This window comes from Dipteris shenzhenensis, chromosome 17, assembly GCF_047967505.1.
Source record: "Dipteris shenzhenensis isolate YYH24624 ecotype China chromosome 17, Dip_SZ_1.0, whole genome shotgun sequence".
In the NCBI taxonomy this organism is placed as follows: domain Eukaryota; kingdom Viridiplantae; phylum Streptophyta; class Polypodiopsida; order Gleicheniales; family Dipteridaceae; genus Dipteris; species Dipteris shenzhenensis.
Genome location: NC_141612.1, coordinates 28,196,484 through 28,214,393, shown reverse-complemented (window position 1 = coordinate 28,214,393; position 17,910 = coordinate 28,196,484). Strand labels below are relative to the sequence as shown.

General features: G+C 49.2%; 1 protein-coding gene across 1 annotated transcript in view; it reads right to left on the bottom strand.

Moving 5' to 3' along the window:
* Nucleotides 1-17,910, bottom strand: part of LOC147891937 (uncharacterized) — a 64,099-nt gene that overhangs the window by 25,678 nt on the left and 20,511 nt on the right. Inside the window, exons 4-5 of the mRNA XM_087388733.1 lie at nucleotides 7,812-8,601; nucleotides 7,138-7,539 (exon numbers count right to left, since the gene is read on the bottom strand). Of these exons, the coding sequence (XP_087244859.1) occupies nucleotides 7,138-7,539; nucleotides 7,812-8,601 (1,192 nt within the window). The remainder of the gene's footprint in view (nucleotides 1-7,137; nucleotides 7,540-7,811; nucleotides 8,602-17,910) is intronic.

Here is a 17,910-nt window from a genome sequence, read left to right as displayed (position 1 = left end):
GTGGGCTGCCACTCTAGCTCAGTCTGCAGCTTCTCCTGGGTCACCTTGTCCTCCTGGATGTAGGCCTAAGGCTCCCCCTTTGCTGCTCCTGTCTGCTGTCCTGAGGGCTGCTCCAAGGAATGATTATGGAGGCCCCTAGAGCCCCCTTTTATAGGGCAAAGCCCTACACAAAATAGCCAACCCAAACTGGCCGACTTCAGGGTCTGTTTGGGCCGACCCTGGCCTGCAGAAATACATGCTGTAGGATGCCCCTTTTAGGGCCCTTGTGGACCCCGCCTAGCCACGTGGCTTTCAGCAATTGGCCCAGGCAATGCAGCCCTATATCCCAACCTGCAATGGTCCTCTTTTGCTGCCCAAAACCTGTCCATCTGTTGTGCCTTTTGCCTCTGCTGGTTCCGCCTCTGTTCAGCCTCCTTCTGGCCCTAGAGTCACCTGCCCCTGCTCCTTACACCCTGCTGTGTGCACCCGCACAGGTCCGTACATCAGCTGACATCAGCGTGCCCTTCACAGGGCCCTGTTGCAGGCAGTACGGCTGTCTTTTGCTTTGACAGCTGCCCACATGGCAGCTCATGTGCTGCCCATGTGACAGCCCCAATATCCTCCCCCATGCTCTCCTCATATGGGGGCTTACAGATGGGGAGGTGACTATTCCAACAGATGTGTGTTAGAATTCTGGTCATCACCTGTCTATACTATAGGCCACCCACCTATAAGCCCCCATGTTGGATTGTCAGTCACCCACCTATAAGCTCCCATGTGAGGAGGACAAGGGGTTAGGGAGCTGTAGGTAGGGAGAATACTTGGACAGATAAATTGTGCATGGACTGCAGCAAGTTTGGAGGATGGTAGTATCTTGAACAGGATTTGGAACTCCTCAGGGCACTGTATGTACGGAGCATACTTGGACACATGATCTACAGCAAGTTTGGAGAACTGGTAGTACCCGGAACAGGATCTGGAACAGCCACGATGACACATGGACTATCTGTGTGGCTGTCTACAGGAAATAAAGAAGGGATAACGCACTGCCAGGGCCTATCTACAGCCCAGGCAGTAGGCGCCTGCAAGAGGAAGAAAACCCAGGAAAATAGGTCGGGCTTTGCAGCAAACAAAGTCGAGCCAGATATACAAACATGGTCAGTTTTCAGGACTGTCTACAGGAAATAAAGCAGGTATAATGCACTGCCAGGGCCTATCTACAGCCCAGGCAGAAGGCGCCTGCAAGAGGAAGAAAACCCAGGAAAATAGGTCGGGCTTTGCAGCAAACAAAGTCGAGCCAGATATACAAACATGGTCAGTTTTCAGGACTGAACCAGTTGGCTATTTTTGGCGAACTCCAGGCTCCCACATATCCCATGATAGGCAGCCAGTTTTTGTCACCTCTACTCAGCAATTCTGTAGATCTCAATAGAAGCAGCCATCCTTGACTACGATTTTACCCACCAACCCTTCTTTGCCTCTATGCATTCCCCTAGGAGCATGGCTAACGAATTAGTCGTCCCAGACCCTGATCATCAAAGACCTCAACAGCCAAATCCTTGACCAATTCTTAAATCAACACAATCAACTATTTACATTTATACACATTACCATTAGTCTCTCTAAGGAGCTTCTATCCTCATCCATCCAAGCTCATACGAAACGTAACATTCCTTCACTCTTCAAACATCAGGGTCCTCCATGATAAAATCTGTGAATGCTCACGCATCTAAGTCGCCTCTAATAGAGGTACACCGCTTAAGCAACCAACACCGTGGATATCTTCCGATTGCGTACTTGCACTGTTCCTCAATCCAGAGACATGACATCCTACACCGATGGAGATGCAACAGGCTCACGATGCAGCCACTCTCATCAACATTTGGCATGACATCTACCTAAATGAATCCAGGAACATTCCCGAACTCATCCTCTAAAAACACAACATAGTGCAGTTTCAATCTCATGATAGTCACTCACAAGGTTGAAAACCATAAACTCCATCATGCATAGCAGGGACTAGCTACTATGACATCCCCACTGACGTCATCAGCGCCCAACAGTGGGTGTAGACCATAGTATAAAAATATGCTCTCACACATACAAATCCACACACCCACACATACTTGAGCATCAATTTATACAAAGTCTTCGTACTCGGTTTCTGTCGGCACTTCGGAGGTGAAGGGCAGACTCAGCCATGATGAAGGCTAGCACTAAAGGAGAAGGCTAATCAAAAGGTTGTCCAAAATCTCTTCATTCAAGCTACAACTGCTTGTGAAGTCTAAACATTTTCATTTTAGTCTCTCCCCAACGAGCATCTAAATCTAAATCTAGCTGATAGGGCAACGCACCATTTAAGATAGAAAGAATTATCACAATACCAGCAGGCCGCAACTTGGATGAAAACTTCACAAGGTGAAATTTGCATGTCCGCTAACACGGCAGAAGCATCTACACCCTGCAAGCCACTTAGTAGCAAGACGAAAAGGGGTCTAGGATGACCGCCAAAAGGCCAAAGCATTTCTGCAATCATGGCCTGCATGCATTTCTTAATCTCACAGATCAAGGAATCTGTTGATTGTAGAGCCCTCCACCCCAGTGTCAGCACCTGTTTCCACGATACTCTAAGCAAAGAGCTGCAATCCTTACAAGCAGGCTGCATAGCAGCCAGCTGTTCTTTTTTATTGATCAAGCATCCAATGGATTGTTTGTTTGTATCGTTTTCTCAAGTGTTTGTTTGTACCGTTTTCTCAAGTTTTCTAATAGAAGGTTCTTTTCTTTTTTTGTTCTTTTCTTTCTTTCTTTTCTTTTTTGGTGTGTGTGTATGTGTACCCGGGGGGGGGATACATGATACATGACACATGGCATGACATAACAAGAAGTACTCCTGACACATGGAGTTTTCCTATTGTTCCTAGGTTCATCATTAGTTTCTTGAAGGTGTGACAGAAACATCTAGTTCCGCATTTCTCTTTTTCTTGCTTTCTTTCATTCCCTCCTCTGTCACATGCACCCCTACACTTGGGTGCAAGGTGACACACTGGCTACATCGACAAGTGCATTATAGTTCCCACATAGGAGATTTTGTCGTATGCTGTGACCCCTTTGTAAGCCCTTGTCCAGAGGCACAAGCTACGTAGGTCAGTCTCTCAGCCTTAGGTCAAGTCAGTAGTCAGTTCTTGTTCACTAGTACCCACTGGAGAACAGTAGGTTAAGTGTTTCCATCTTATAGTTTAGGTCTTAGCCTAGGTTAGAAGTCCCTTTAGGGTCCCCAAAGGCTGGACAGGTAAGCAGGGAAGGCATCCTGCAAACGCTGCCCAAAAACTCCCCTGGCAAATGAGCCAGGGAGGGCTTTTTATAGGCTGGTTGTAGGCCAGCCAGTCTGTAAAACAGACTGAGTCGGTCTGTTTACAGACTGGGTTGGCTCAGTCCAGCCCTATAAAAGGGCCCCTTGGCTGCCTTGTTTTCTCATTCAGTTGGCTCCTGCCTTCAGTTCTCCTACAGCTCCACTTCAGCCTCCTGTGCAGCCCTTGAGATCCTCAGATCTGGCCCTGCTCTAGCCTCACTCCCTTGGCCATCAGTTCAGCTTGATCTGAAGGTGACCACGCAGCACAACAGTCGGAGGTTTGGACCAGCAGACGGAGAGAGGTTTGGACACTGTTTCCTCAGCTTTCTCAGCTCTCTTTTACAGTTTACACAGCTCACTCTCAGCTCTATATTTCAGTCATCTCTCAGTTCTCTCATAGGATCTATCACTTCTAGTTTTCACTCTCTCACTCACGCAGTAACCCTGCATTCCGGTAGACAGCACAAGCCTCTTCCTTGCCTTGCAGAAGCATCCTACATCGTCAGTGTGGACAGCATCAAGGTCTCAGTATTGGTCGGCGTTGCCTCTCAGGTCTTTGGGTCTACTATACGTGTGCACAGTGAGCTCTTCAGAAGCGTGTTTCGTGCTCTCTTGAAGAGTGTTCTTTGTATTTCTCAGTTCTCCAAGTATAAAGCAAATTCTCCCCTGATTGGGGGAGGGGGCCCTCAGTGGGTACAATGACCCAATCAGTTGTCGACTCTACTCTCTCTCTACCCTCACCTCCTTTCTCTCTCTATGGTAAACAACGCTCATTCCTCCCTAAAGGTTTAAAGAAGGTCTTGCTGTGAATCACACGATCAGATAACCGTTGCATGTTACATTGGTATCAGAGCTTCGGTCTGTATCCAGCTTGACTACCGCGAGTGTATGGTTGTGTTGAGATCCGGAAAGGACACACAATCAAGCGCCATGGAAGGGTCAGGAAAAGATTTCAACCGCGAAGACTTTAAAGACTACCAACAAGATACGCTTCCGCCAAATGCTCAAGTGATGGCGAACCTTCTAGAGCAGCATCGGGTCCTGCTACAGCAAGTCGAAGAACATTCATCCCAGCTGGAAGAAAGCAGAAGACAGCTGGACCAGACAAAACAACGTCTGGAGGAAAAAGAAGCAGAAAAGCCACTCGAAGAAAGAGAAACCACTGATTTTGAAAAATTGCTCTTGATGATGCGTGAGGAACACAAAAATGAGGAGGCACTGCGACGCGCAGAGCTCGCCCAGGCAGAGAGGCAACAAAAGCTAGACCGAGAGGCGATGCTTCTCCAACACAAACAGATGTTAGCCGCTATGCAGGCCAGTTTGAGCACAGCGGCCGTCTCCGCCACAGCTTCGCCATCGACAAAGGTAACACCACTCACTCGGTCCACTCCAAATTTTGTTAAGTATGATGGTAAGTGTGACCATTCAGCAATTTTACAATTTATTCATCAGTTTGTAGCTCATTTTCTGTTAGTGCGGATTCAAGATGAGCAAGATAAAGTCCACCTTGCAGCCCCTCATCTTACAGGTGAGGCGGTGACTTGGTGGCAGCATTGGGCTAGTAAGCAATTGATCCAAAAACGTTTAAGACAAATTTTGTTTGGGCAACGTTTGTGGCCGACCTCAAAGCCCGTTTTCTCCCACCCCAATATATGCTTAACCTGAAGGATGAGTTCGCTCGTCTCTCCCAGAATGGTTTGCCTGTGTTGACATACAATAATAAGGTCATCACACTGGCACAACAGTTGGGCGTGACGGAGAGCGCCAAGATGAAGCAATTCATTCGAGGTTTGGACACGAACATACGTATGTGTCATTGAGGCAACATACATGGGACAAGTGGTTGCCATTGTTGGAGTTTGCCTACAATGATAGGAAACATTCATCTACCGGGTTCAGTCCGTTTGAGCTGAACTATGGTTATAGACCAGCCAATCCGACTATAGTTGGAGTACCTCAGAAAGTGCCTAGTGCCGCGAACTTTGTAGTTCAGATGCGGGAGATGCTAGCACTTGCGAGAGCTAATATCCGCCAGGCTATGGATAGAGCCAAGGTGTATGCGGATGAAAATCGGTCTATAAGAGTATTTGAAGAAGGAGAAAAAGTTTTTCTCAGAATTCCTTCGCACTCGAAGTCGTTGACTTCAGGAGAGTGTGCTAAGTTATCACCTCGATACTGTGGGCCGTGGTTAATTCTAAAGAGAATAGGCAGTGTAGCCTATAAATTAGAATTACCACAGGGGTGTAAGGTGCACCCGGTTTTTCATGTTTCGCGCTTAAAGAAATTTTTGCATACAGGTGACTCACTAATCGAAGGTGTGGTTTTGTTTCAGGAGATAGAGGATATTGCAAGGCGCCAGCCAACAAGAATCCTGGACCGAGGAACAATGCAAATACGAAATCGGAAGATACCCACGGTGTTGGTTGCATGGCATGGTCAGCCTCTATCGGAAGCTACCTGGGAATCCGTATACCAGTTACGGAGAGCGTTCCCAGATTTCATCATCGAGGACGCTGATGCTTGAAGAGGGAAGGAATGTTATGCTCTAGTCGAGATAGCATGACCTCGGATAGATCGGTGGGCATTTTCTCTTAGATGACCAACTTTTGTATTAGTTAATGCGCGTAATTGAAATGGTCAAGAGAAGTAACTGCCAAGGTCCTAGGTGAGGGCGGAATGGCATTGACTAGATAGTTCTGAGTGCTAAGGCCTAGGTGCACCTAAATGTGCAATAATGCCAAGGGGCAAGTGGATTTTAATGTGCCCCAAGAGAGGGGTAAAATGGTGCACCAAGTGGAGAGGCCAAAATGTTGACATTTGGCAAGGAGAACTATCTAGGGAATTGAGGGTCTCAGGGATAAGGATAATGGAAAATAACGAAGAATAGATACGTAATATGACGCATCAATGTCCCTGAGAATTGGCTGGGAGGAATAATCGTCTGCCATCGCCCGTGACTTGTATCCACGCTTGAAGTAGAGCTTCGCAAATTAGAGAAAGATTATCTAACATTTACCAGTTAGAACGTAATCCAAGAGAGAGGCGTAATTAGTATTAGGAACGACGAAGTGGTGTTACAACCACGCAGCACAACAGTCGGATGGACCAGCAAACAGAGAGAGGTTTGGGCACTGTTTCCTCAGCTTTCTCAGCTCTCTTTTACAGTTTACACAACTCACTCTCAGCTCTATATTTCAGTCATCTCTCAGTTCTCTCATAGGATCTATCACTTCTAGTTTTCACTCTCTCACTCACGCAGTAACCCTGCATTCCGGTAGACAGCACAAGCCTCTTCCTTGCCTTGCAGAAGCGTCTTACATCGTCAGTGTGGACAGCATCAAGGTCTCGGTATTGGTCGGCATTGCCTCTCAGGTCTTTGGGTCTGCTATACGTGTGCACAATGAGCTCTTCAGAAGCGTGTTCTGTGCTCTCTTGAAGAGTGTTCTTTGTATTTCTCAGTTCTCCAAGTATAAAGCAAATTCTCCCCTGATTGGGGGAGGGGACCCTCAGTGGGTACAGAGACCCAATCGGTTGTCGACTCTACTCTCTCTCTACCCTCACCTCCTTTCTCTCTCTATGGTAAACAACGCTCATTCCTCGCTAAAGGTTTAAAGGTGGTCTTGCTGTGAATTACACGATCAGATAACCGTTGCATGCTACATCCTCTCTCTCAGAATTGAAGAAACAAACTACCTTAGATAATACGTCAAAAAAGAAGCCAAAAGGTAAAAGCAAAAACCAAGCATGCAGTACATGCTGATAATCGCACCATAAGCTACCCTCAATATGTCAAGATTTGAGAAGTGTACCTTGTCTAGAGTTGCATCTATATGGGCTGCACTACCTAGAAGAGATTTCAGATACGTCAAAGCCAGCTCCATGAGCTTTTGTGATGCATTGTCTACTGATTGAATGAGCTCTCGTGCTGTCCGTCCAATAATCTCTGGCCTAAATCCCCTAACAATGAAAGGGCCCATTGAAAACCGTCCTGTCTGTAGTTGAGACAATAATTCCTCACTTACAAAGTTCTTAATATCTTGAATGTCATCAGGCTGGAGTCTACACTCTTCTGCACAGTTATCTAACATAGCATCCATGAACGGTATGTCTATATAACTATCTGGATACTTCTGGAGGTAAATTTGGTCTGCAACAACTCTTTTAGCATGCTCCCATTCTCTTTTCAGAAACTTGATATATGAAGAATCAAGCTGTTACGAAACAAAACAGAAAGTTAAAAATGTTGCCAAACAAACAAAAAAATCGGGAAATGTAAATACAATAATTAAACAGATGTCCTTGATATCTGTGCTTGGCTGAAATCAGTCCTGCTGCTACGTGGCAAAGAAAGTAACAACTAAGCACAAAGACTAGTCACTCACTGATCACAACCACCTCTACTGACAGCGTAAAGCAAAGACCTGCAGGCAGGATACAGCAAACATGGCATACTGAAAAAGCAGCACAGCTTCTTGAAACTCACCGCAGATTGCTCTGTCAAGTGTCTTAAACGGCCCATGATAGAATTTATGCACTGACAAAGTTCTTCTGGTTTTGGTGGCACACGAACAGAATGCAGCTTCTCCAGTAGCTGAGGTATATTTGTTTCCATGCACTTTTCCCTCACTTGTTCCTTGCTCATTGACAAGGGACAATTTCTATGGTTTTCAGATTCACAATAAGTCTTGTGCAGTGCTGGGTTCGAAGCACTTAAATATAATGATGCACATAAAAAAGGAAGAACAGGAATGAGACAGATTGATCTTGAAAAGAGGTTATCTATTCTTTCAAATGCATCCGTCATTTGAATGCGTTTGCTTTTACATAACCTCGATGCTATCTTCCCAAATGATTTCTTTAAAGTCTTCAAAATATTCTCTTTAGGATCAAATCCATCCACTAGCTCCTTTGGAGACAGACCCTTCTTGTTGTCCTTCTCTGCAATGCCAACAACAACTAGACTACATTGTGACGTTGCATCCATGAGCATCCTCTCTAACAGAGGGCTTTCCACAAGTGAATTCTGTGTTTGGACATCCATCACAGACTTGTCCAGAACAAGCAAGATCAAAGACGTACGGTCAATGGCATCTCTTGTTTCACGCTGATGCAGAACCCTTGGATCATTTGTGCCCGGGACATCAAGTAGGCCAATGCCACCTTCAAAACTAGGAACTGGAACTTCTATTCTCAGATCCTCAGCAAGTTTCCCAAGTTGCTGAGAAAGCTTCTCTTTTATGCCCTCCCTCACAACAACACGGTCAATAACGCACCTACAACAGTAGTATGTATAAAATAGGTAGACAAAAAAAGAAAAGAAAGAAAACATCACAGAGCAAAGTAAGGTGCATAAAGTTTGTTTGTATTACTAAGCTGTCTTTAAAAAGAAATATTGCTTACCTCTGATATGCAGCATGATTGTCTCAAAAAGCACATGCCCAGCCAAATGAGCAGAGGGGGAGGGGGTTTTATCTGCAACAGATGTTCTGCTTCACTTTTGTGCTCTATGACGAAAACTTGGACCTGCTCAAACACTTCTGCTTGCTGCTGGTGCCTTTGCTGAAGCCTGCTGCTGTTAATCTCCACCTTTGCTAGTGTCTGAAGACACCCCGTAAAGTGGCTACTCTGAACTACTCAAACTATCTGTTTGAAGCCACAGTGCACTGTCTATGCCAAAAGTCTGCAATGATTGTGTATTTCAGACTTCCTCCAATGGGGTTATTAGAGCTGACAAGTCTTTCTTCCTGCAGACCCTGATCTGGCCGAGAGTAGCTGAGAAGACAGGTTTTGGGGCTACTGTTTTGTTTTGATACCCCCCATCTCCCTTCCTTATTTATTTATCATTCTTCTTTTTAAATTAAAAAATAATTTTCCTAATGTTTGCATCTATGCCTTGTTTGTTTCCTTGTATTTGCATTAGTTTACCCATTGTGACCTTTTAGCATTGGTGTTTCTTCTTTTTCTTTGAATAGCTTAACATAATCTCTCTCTCTCTCTCTCAGCCCCCCCCTCCCCGTCGCTCAGCCCCCCCCTCCCCGTCGCTCAGCCCTCCCCCTCCCGTAGCTCCGCTCTGCCCCCCCCCTCGCGGAGCTCCGCTCTGCCCCCCCCTCCCCGTAGTCCCGCTCTGCCCCACCCCCTCTCGCAGCCTCTCCGCCCCGCTCCCCCCCTCTCACAGCCGCTCCCTGCTCCCCGCTCTCCCCCCCCCTCTAGCAGCCTCTCCCCGCTCCCCCTCTCCCCGCTCTGCCCCCCCTCCCGTAGCCTCTGCGCCACCCCCCCCTCCTCATAGCCTCTCCGCCCCGCTCCCCCTCCCGCAGCCTCGGTAGGGACCTGCTGCAAGCCTTGGCTTGCCACTGGCCCTGCGCAGGCCTGCGCACCCCTACAGCAATGCTGAATAAGATCTGCCTCTGCAGGAAATCGTGCACCTGAACAAGTCCTACAATGTCCCACAAACCCAAACAGTCTCCGAAGCCAATTGTGGGAGAGATCACAAAGCGCATCTCCAGGAGTGGATTAGCAATTGACAGCCAACCAGTCCTGAAAACATCAGGTGCAATGGGCACCAATGCAGTTCTTTCTCCCGCAGCCATCATCTCTACTCCGACCACTGCCTCCCTCACCAGTGTACCACTCAGCCTACCCCCCACAGGAGAGGGTCACAGTTCCTCACCCCCCACACAGCTCCCTTCTGTCTCCACACCCTTATGTCCCCCCTTCCCCTCACCCAGCAGCCTTTCTCCACTCCCCTGCCATATACAGCCAGCCTATCTCCCACGCCCCCTTAGCCATACGCCTTGTCCCAGTTCGCACCCCCCGGGGTCCCACCTGAGACGATAGATTACATCTTTATGGAGCTACATCGACTACGGGATCATACCATAGCACAAGATCAGCTTATTCAGAGCATGCGCTAGGAGATCACTCACCTCCGTCAGGAGGTTGTCTCTCTCACTGCTACAGTCACAACGGCCCCGCGCACTACACCAGAGGTGGAGGAGCGGATCGCTACCATCCAGACTGCTATTGCAGAGACTACCAGATGGGTGGACGTTGCGAGACGGGCACCCAAAGCAGCAGTCTCAGCCACCATCGCCGAGCAGGAACAGAGGGCCAGTAAGGCTCTCAACATCCGAGTACGAGGTATCCCCCACGCAGATTCACTCACCCCCTTAGCGGACGCGACTACTTTCGTGACCTCTACCCTCGGCCTCGTCGAGCATGGGATCGAGCATGCATGGCGCACAGGACGGGACCCCACGCGCCCACAACCACTCATCATCCGATTCAGGGATACTCAGGCTCGACTTGCAGCACTCAAGCAGCGTGCTACACTACGGGATCACCCTACTATCTTCATGGATGAGGATCTCACACCTATGCAGGTGGAAGAGCGGCGCACCCTGCTTCAGCAGCGAGATGTAGCCCGTCAGGAGGGGAAGTGGGCTATCGTCCGAGATGGCCGCCTATTAGTTGGCCCCCGCCGCCGAGCCCCACCAGGTACTCTAGACACGGTAGCAGACTCCCCCCCCCCCCCCAAATAGGGAGACATGGTCTATGAGATTCAGACTCAGCACACAGTACCCTTGGCATGCACCATATGGAACTGTAATGGTACCCTATGGTCTGACCCTGGGAACTTCTCAGTCATACACTGGACGCGACATCGTTTTCTATACAGAGACACATCAGAGTCCCGAGCGCCCTCTCCCCTCGGTCAGTGGCTATACCTGGGAGTCAGTATTCCATAAGGAGACCATATATACTGGGGGGGTCCGAGGATCAGGCGGAGTTGCAGTACTCCTTCGTTCAGCGCTCACGATCTTGATATCCGTGGTTAGACGAGATGTCCATGCCCGTTACCTATGGCTCCGATTTCGACGCCCCTCCACATGCGACCTCTTTATTGCAGTTTGCTACTTTCCTCCTGAGACGTCACATTTCGCACGGATGCTACGTGAGGATACGGGGGTATCCCCCTATCTAGATCTCTACTCAGACATTGTGGAGTTCTCCAGACGCAAAGAGGTCCTCCTAGTTGGGGATTTCAACGCAAGGACAGGTGCACATCAAACATCACTCCTGGACTTCCACTCAGATCCGATCCTATTACCTGAGATGGACACAGAGGACTCAGGCTTCCCCCGCTCCTCGGCTGACAGTCGCGCTCCCGTTACTGCGTATGGGCAGGCTCTTTTGGACCTTGGACGTATACATGATTTGGTCATCTACAATGGACTAGACCAGTGGCCTGCCTCCTCTGGTTTCACATGTTTCCCACATGGCGGAGGAGCCAGTGTCGTCGACTACATTCTGGGATCTCCTGCTTTAGCCCCGAAGATCACTAACTTCCGCACTGCACCCTTACCCCCAGGAGCCGACCACACTTACCTATTCTTTCATATCCTTGCGCCCCGAGCCCCCCCCAGCCACACCCCGCACTACACTACCTATCATGATATACACTTTGATCATAACCTCTCACCTGATTACTCAGCCCACCTAGCCTCCCTCCTCAGACACATAGACACCATACCCTCCCTAGATCACCGAGCCACCCTTATCACCCACTCCCTTCACAATGCAGCCCGCCATATTTTTCCTTCCACTACTCGGTCCCCCCGCCCTCCACCCGCTGGCTCCACCCCTTGCAATAGTTGGTATGATGACGAGTGTAAAGCATTACGCCGCACGCTCCGACTCACGACCCAGCGAAACGCTAGGGCCAACCCACATCTCATCAGAGATTATCGTCGACTAGTCCGTCGCAAGAAGCTAGCCTTCCTGCGCCAGAATGAGGATACGCTACTGAACATTCTGTTTAGTAGCAACTCCAAGGATTTCAGGAGGAAATTCCTAGAACGCCGATCCCCCTCCCCCCTCACAGACACTTCCCTCTGGCACTCCTACGCACGTACACTCTATGATATCCCTGATCAGCCTCCTCCCGACCTCTCAGCCACCCCCCGCCCCACCTCTTGCACCCTCTTCACAACCCAGGGAGTCACCCACGCAGCACTTAAGCTTCACAACGGCCGAGCTAAGGATCATGAGGGCCTATGCACAGAGTTTGTTGCCTATGGCATCAAAACTCTAGCCCCCATCCTGGCAACGCTGTTCAATGAAGCTGTCTGCCACGGGTTCCCCAGAGCCTGGACCCTGAACACTATCACACCCATCCACAAAGCAGGGGATCCCATGGATCCAGGGAATTATAGGACCATCATGATTGGACATGTTATGTCCAAGATCTATGCATCAGTGTTAGATGGCGAGGTCAGTGCTCGCGCAGAGGTACAGGGGCTCAGGGCATCCGGACAGGCCGGCTTCAAGGCGGATCACTCGACTTACGATCACATTTTTACACTTAGAGGGATCATTGAGGAGGCCAGACACAGGAGACAAAGAGTATATTGTTGCTTTGTGGATTTCCGCAAGGCATTCGACACGGTTCCCCGCGCCCGACTCGTCAGACGCCTGCAGGAGTTAGACTACGACTCGGAGGTTATCTGGGCATTAGTAGCTCTCTATGTGCGGGTGACGGGGCAGGTCAGGATTGGCACCAGCTGGACCCCAAAGATCACGAGCACTATCGGAGTCAAACAAGGATGTCCCTTGTCACCGACTCTATTTGGCCTCTACATCGACGAGCTCGAGACCACCATCAGGACACTCGGAGGTGCAGGCTGCTCTCTTGCAGAGGCTGTCATCCAGATTCTCCTAGACGCAGACGATGTAGTACTACTAGTACTACTATCCTCTTCTGCTACTGGTCTTCAACGACACCTGGATGGACTTCAGATCTTCTGTGATACACATGACTTGAAGGTCAACCTTGGGAAAACCAAGGTAATGATCTTCAACACTTCCAGACCCCCTATGCACCCAGAGCAGTTCCTCTTCGTCGGCGACCCTATTGAGATAGTCGACTCTTACACATACTTGGGCGTTGTCTTCTCAGGCCCGATCTTCACGATGCGCCCGGCCATGCAGGCCAGGATCAGCCGGGGCTACGCCGCTCTTGCCAGGCTGGAGCGACAGTGCTACCACTCCCACTTCCAGGACCCGCGGACCAAGTCTCTCCTTTTTTATTCTTTGGTCCGCCCAGCAAGCATATACGGTAGCCCGTGGTGGGGAGCCGACCTTTCAGACACAGAGTAGGCTCGAGTCAAGCGCCTACAGATATTGATGTTTGCTCAGATGATCCGCAGCAAACCATCGGTACCACACCAGATCATTCTAGCAGAGTTCAGCGCCTCACCCCTACAGCTTGATGCGGCTTTCCAGGCTATCACTTATCTCCACAGAGTCAAGGATTTCAGCTCCTCCGCCGACGGTCGCCTCACCTACCTTGGCTAGCCCTATCCTCCTCTATGGCCTTATCCGTTGATGGGGACCAGCGATGCTAGTATAGTCGTCTTTCCAGTTGGTTCACCCGACTGAGCCTCGACTTAGACCGGTTGCCTCCTTTTCGGTACAGCCTCGACGCTCCACCATCTCCCCTCTCCCCCACTAACCAGGAGGTCAACCGGCTCATTCGAGCGGATCTGCTTCAGCTCCACACCTGGCGGACATGGTTTCTTCACTCCGAGCTTCCTGTGAAGCTCGACTTCTACCGCCGACACTGCCTCCAGATCTCACAGGAGGGCTTCATCACACCTCCGGGTTACACACAGCTTCATCTACCACATGCGCTCCGGATCTCCCTCGGTCAGTTTAGGGTTTCGTCACACCGATTACGGATCGAGAGCGGACACGCAGAGGGTATCCCACGAGAGGGCCGCCTTTGCCCACTTTGCGACTTGCAGGAGATCGAGTCGGAGGAGCACTTTGCTTTCAGATGTCCTATCTATTATGCCATTCGAGGCCGGTACCACTGCCTCTTCCACGACGGATTCGGCCCCCTCCCACACATGCTGCAATTCTCGGATCAGCGATGCCTAGTCGCTTTCTTACATGAGATGACTCGCCACCGAGATACCTCTCTCCGAGCACGGCGACACGCGCAGCACACACAGCGTGAGGACACCCAGCGGCCCATCACTGATTTCTTCCAATCACAGAATACCTCTCCTCAGTCTAGCCGACGACGCGGACGTGAGCCAGAGCCACGACAGCTGCGCCAGCGGACAGACTCACACATCCGGGTCCATGACATCTCGTCTCTACTCTCTGCCCGCCCCACCAGGGTTACCGTTGCCCTCATCCACAGGGCCACCCGCCGCCCCCGACGACCGAGCTCGACTAGGCCGCGTGACGTCAGAGGCCAATCATCTATCGCAGGGTTTTTTCTGGCCTCCCATTTGACGGCCCCTCTATGATTGGTCTCTGACGATCACCACCTGCACATATATATTGTATCTCCCCCCTCTGCCCCATTTTTGGTGCCCCCCCCTTCTTTTTTGTATTCTCTGGAGGTTGACACATATTTTTTGTATCAGGACTAGACACACCGTCCTTCATAACCTCTTTTTTGTAGAAACGGTTCGCTGGCCCGTTTTGAGACCGCCACCGTTATGCTCATTGTATCAGTTATCTTTAGTCTCATAGACCTTCACGGTCTCCCGAAGACTTTAATAAACTTTCTTTCTCTCTCTCTCTCTCTCTCTCTCTCTCTCTCTCTCTCCCCATGACACCCTCTCCATATGCACGGAATTACCAACAAGAAGGCTCAAAACGACCCATCCTCAGGCAACAGGATCAGATTTTTTATATGCAGCAGGAAATGAGAGAACTACGATTGGAACTGGCAGAAGTAAAGTCCCGACTTCACATTCTGGAAGGGTCTCGTAAGCAGGCAATAATTGATGAGGCTGTAAAGTCTTGTAAGGATTCCCCCCCTACCCCGCAGCTAGTCTCTACAGTCAAAGATCCTGTTCACACTGAAGTACAAACTGCAAAGAAGGAAGTGATTGTGGAAGTGGACAACAAAGCAAGTAAGTCTGATATTCAAGCAGAGAATTCAAGCAGAGATTAAAGAACACGAAGCTAGATGTGATAATGCACTAAAGATTAGAATAGGGGGACTCCCAAAAGATTGGTACAAAGAGGAGGACACATAGTGTGAAATATTGACAAAGATCAAAGCAAGCTTGCCCAACATTAATTGGGTGGATGATGATGAGCAGGATGATGACGACTCCAGGCCAGCTTCTATTTTACACTATAAAGGTCATGCAATCCTTACACTGAAGTCAAAAGATATGCAGCTCAAGCTTCTTCGACAATCTTACAAGTTGAAGGGCACCAAAGTATGGATAGCAAAGGAGCTTACACCAGCTCATCTCAAGATTAAGGCAATTGAATTAGCTAAAGTTAGGGCTGCCAGAAAGGATGGGAAATGGGCAGTTTACCGTGAAGGCGTAGCACTAATCAGAGAGTTTAAATCAAAAACCGAAAGACTCTCAGTCTTAAACTGATGTATGGCTGTTTACTCTTCCAGACTATCATGTAGGTACTCTAAATAATTTGGGTTGCTTTTTGCACTCCTTGGGAGCTGCCATGTGCCCTCCCTAAAGCAGATGTACTAGAGGGTTTCTTGCTGTCCCATAGACTTTTTGGTCTCCAGTGGACGTTAATAGACTTTCTTTCTCTCTCTCTCTCTCTCTCTCTCTCTCTCTCTCTCTCTCTCTCTCTCTGTGATCTTTCCATAGAGGTAAAAGAGCAGGAAAACATAGCAAAAAATAAGAAAATATTGCACATTGGGGGGCTGCCAGAGGATTGCCTTGGCTGTCCGCTTGATGTATTTACTGAGGGATACACAAAAGAAGAAAAGCTCACGTGTCTCAAGAAGGAGATACCACAGATAGAATGGGATGAAACTGACATCAGTTGTATCTCTCAGAAGGGAACACAAGTACAAGTTTATTTCATAGAGAGGGCAGGAAGAACCAAAATTCTCCGACAGACAAACAAGCTGAAAGGCACACGGATATGGATATCTGAGGAGCTCACTCCGACTCAGCTCAAACAAAGAAATGTTGAGCTTGCTAAAGTGAAGGATGCACGCAAAGCTGGAAAATGGGCAGTCTATCGTGATGGACAAACCTTGATTCGTGATTTCAAATCTAAACCCAAAGACTCTCAGTCTTAAACTGATGTTATTCAATCCATTTGTCTAAGTTAGAATTAGTAGCTAGTTAAGCATCTAAATAATTGGGGCTGAGCTGCCTTGAGCACTCCCTCAACTCTCTGGAATCCCACATGTATTTGCAACCTTTTTGGTGTGTACCTTGTCCCATAGACCCGTGAGGTCTCCCACGGACGTTAATCTCTCTCTCTCTCTCTCTCGAAGGTCAAGAACATGGGGTGGCAGAGATTACCAATGAAAGCATGGGAAGCAAGTAAAAGGCCTCAAAAGACAAACAAAAGCAAGATGTTATCATCTGGTTGGTGGCAAGACATTCAAAGATGGTTCCAAAGATGGAGAGTAACATCCTACCTTGAGATGTCATCCGGGGAAATGGATGAGAAGGCATTTCATAAAGCTTTGTTGGGAATATTGCAACAAAAATGGCAATCAGCTGAGAAAAGGGCTAAGTATGAGTACTATTGTACACATATCAATCCCATCTATTGGGACACCTACTCCAAGGAGGAAGATAATGCACAAAAGTACATAACTATACCCATACCTGCAAATGCAAGAAGAAGTATTGCACTCATCCGCACCCGATCACACACTTTGGAGGTAGAGAAAGGTGCTTGGGGAGATGTCTCAAGGGAACAAAGATTTTGCAAGTTATGTGACCAAGAACAAGTAGAGACAAAGGCACATGTCCTCCTTACATGCCCACGATATGCATGCATAAGGAGGGACTTTAACAACATTACAAAGGAACACGACACCCTCGCAAGCTTGCTTTCACATACCCATATAGCCACTCTGGGCAATTTTATTGCCAAGATTCTTCAATATCGGGAATGTTGTATTACTCAATGTATTTCAGAATAGTTGTTTTCCTACCCCTTCCATAAAAGAAGGGAGACACTTGTATTGTGATTTTCATGGGTCCCATGGGTCGGTTTCTCGGCCCCCAGAGGACGGTAATACATTCTTCTTCTTCTTCTTCTTCTCTCTCTCTCTCTCTCTCTCTCTCTCTCTCTCTCTGTGTAAAATTGAAAGTTTAGAGGCCACAAATGTGGCTCTAATAATTCATACTACTGGTTTTGAAGCTCCTGCGAATGCCCCCTCCCCTCCCCCGCTCCCGTCTACCCCCCCCTCGCGCTGCACGGCCCCCTCTCCCCTCCCCCTCCTCTCTCTCCGTCGCCTCCCGCCGCGCCCCTCCGTCCCCCTCTGTTCCCTCTCCGCCCGCCATCCCCCCCCCCTCTCCTCCCTTCTCCGCCCCCCCGTCCTCCCCCCCCTCGCGTTGCGCTACCACCCCCCGCCCCTTCCTCCCCCTCCCCGCTGCTGCGCAACGCTGCCCCCCCCTTCCCCCTCCTTCCTCGCCTCTCCTCCCCGCCCCCTCTCGCGCTGCGCTACCACACCCCCTCCCTTTCCCTCCTCCTCTTCCCCGCCCTGCGCTGTGCTGCGCTGCCCCCCCCCCTCCCTCCTCCTTCCTTTCCCCTCCGCCACTCGCTCCCTCTCC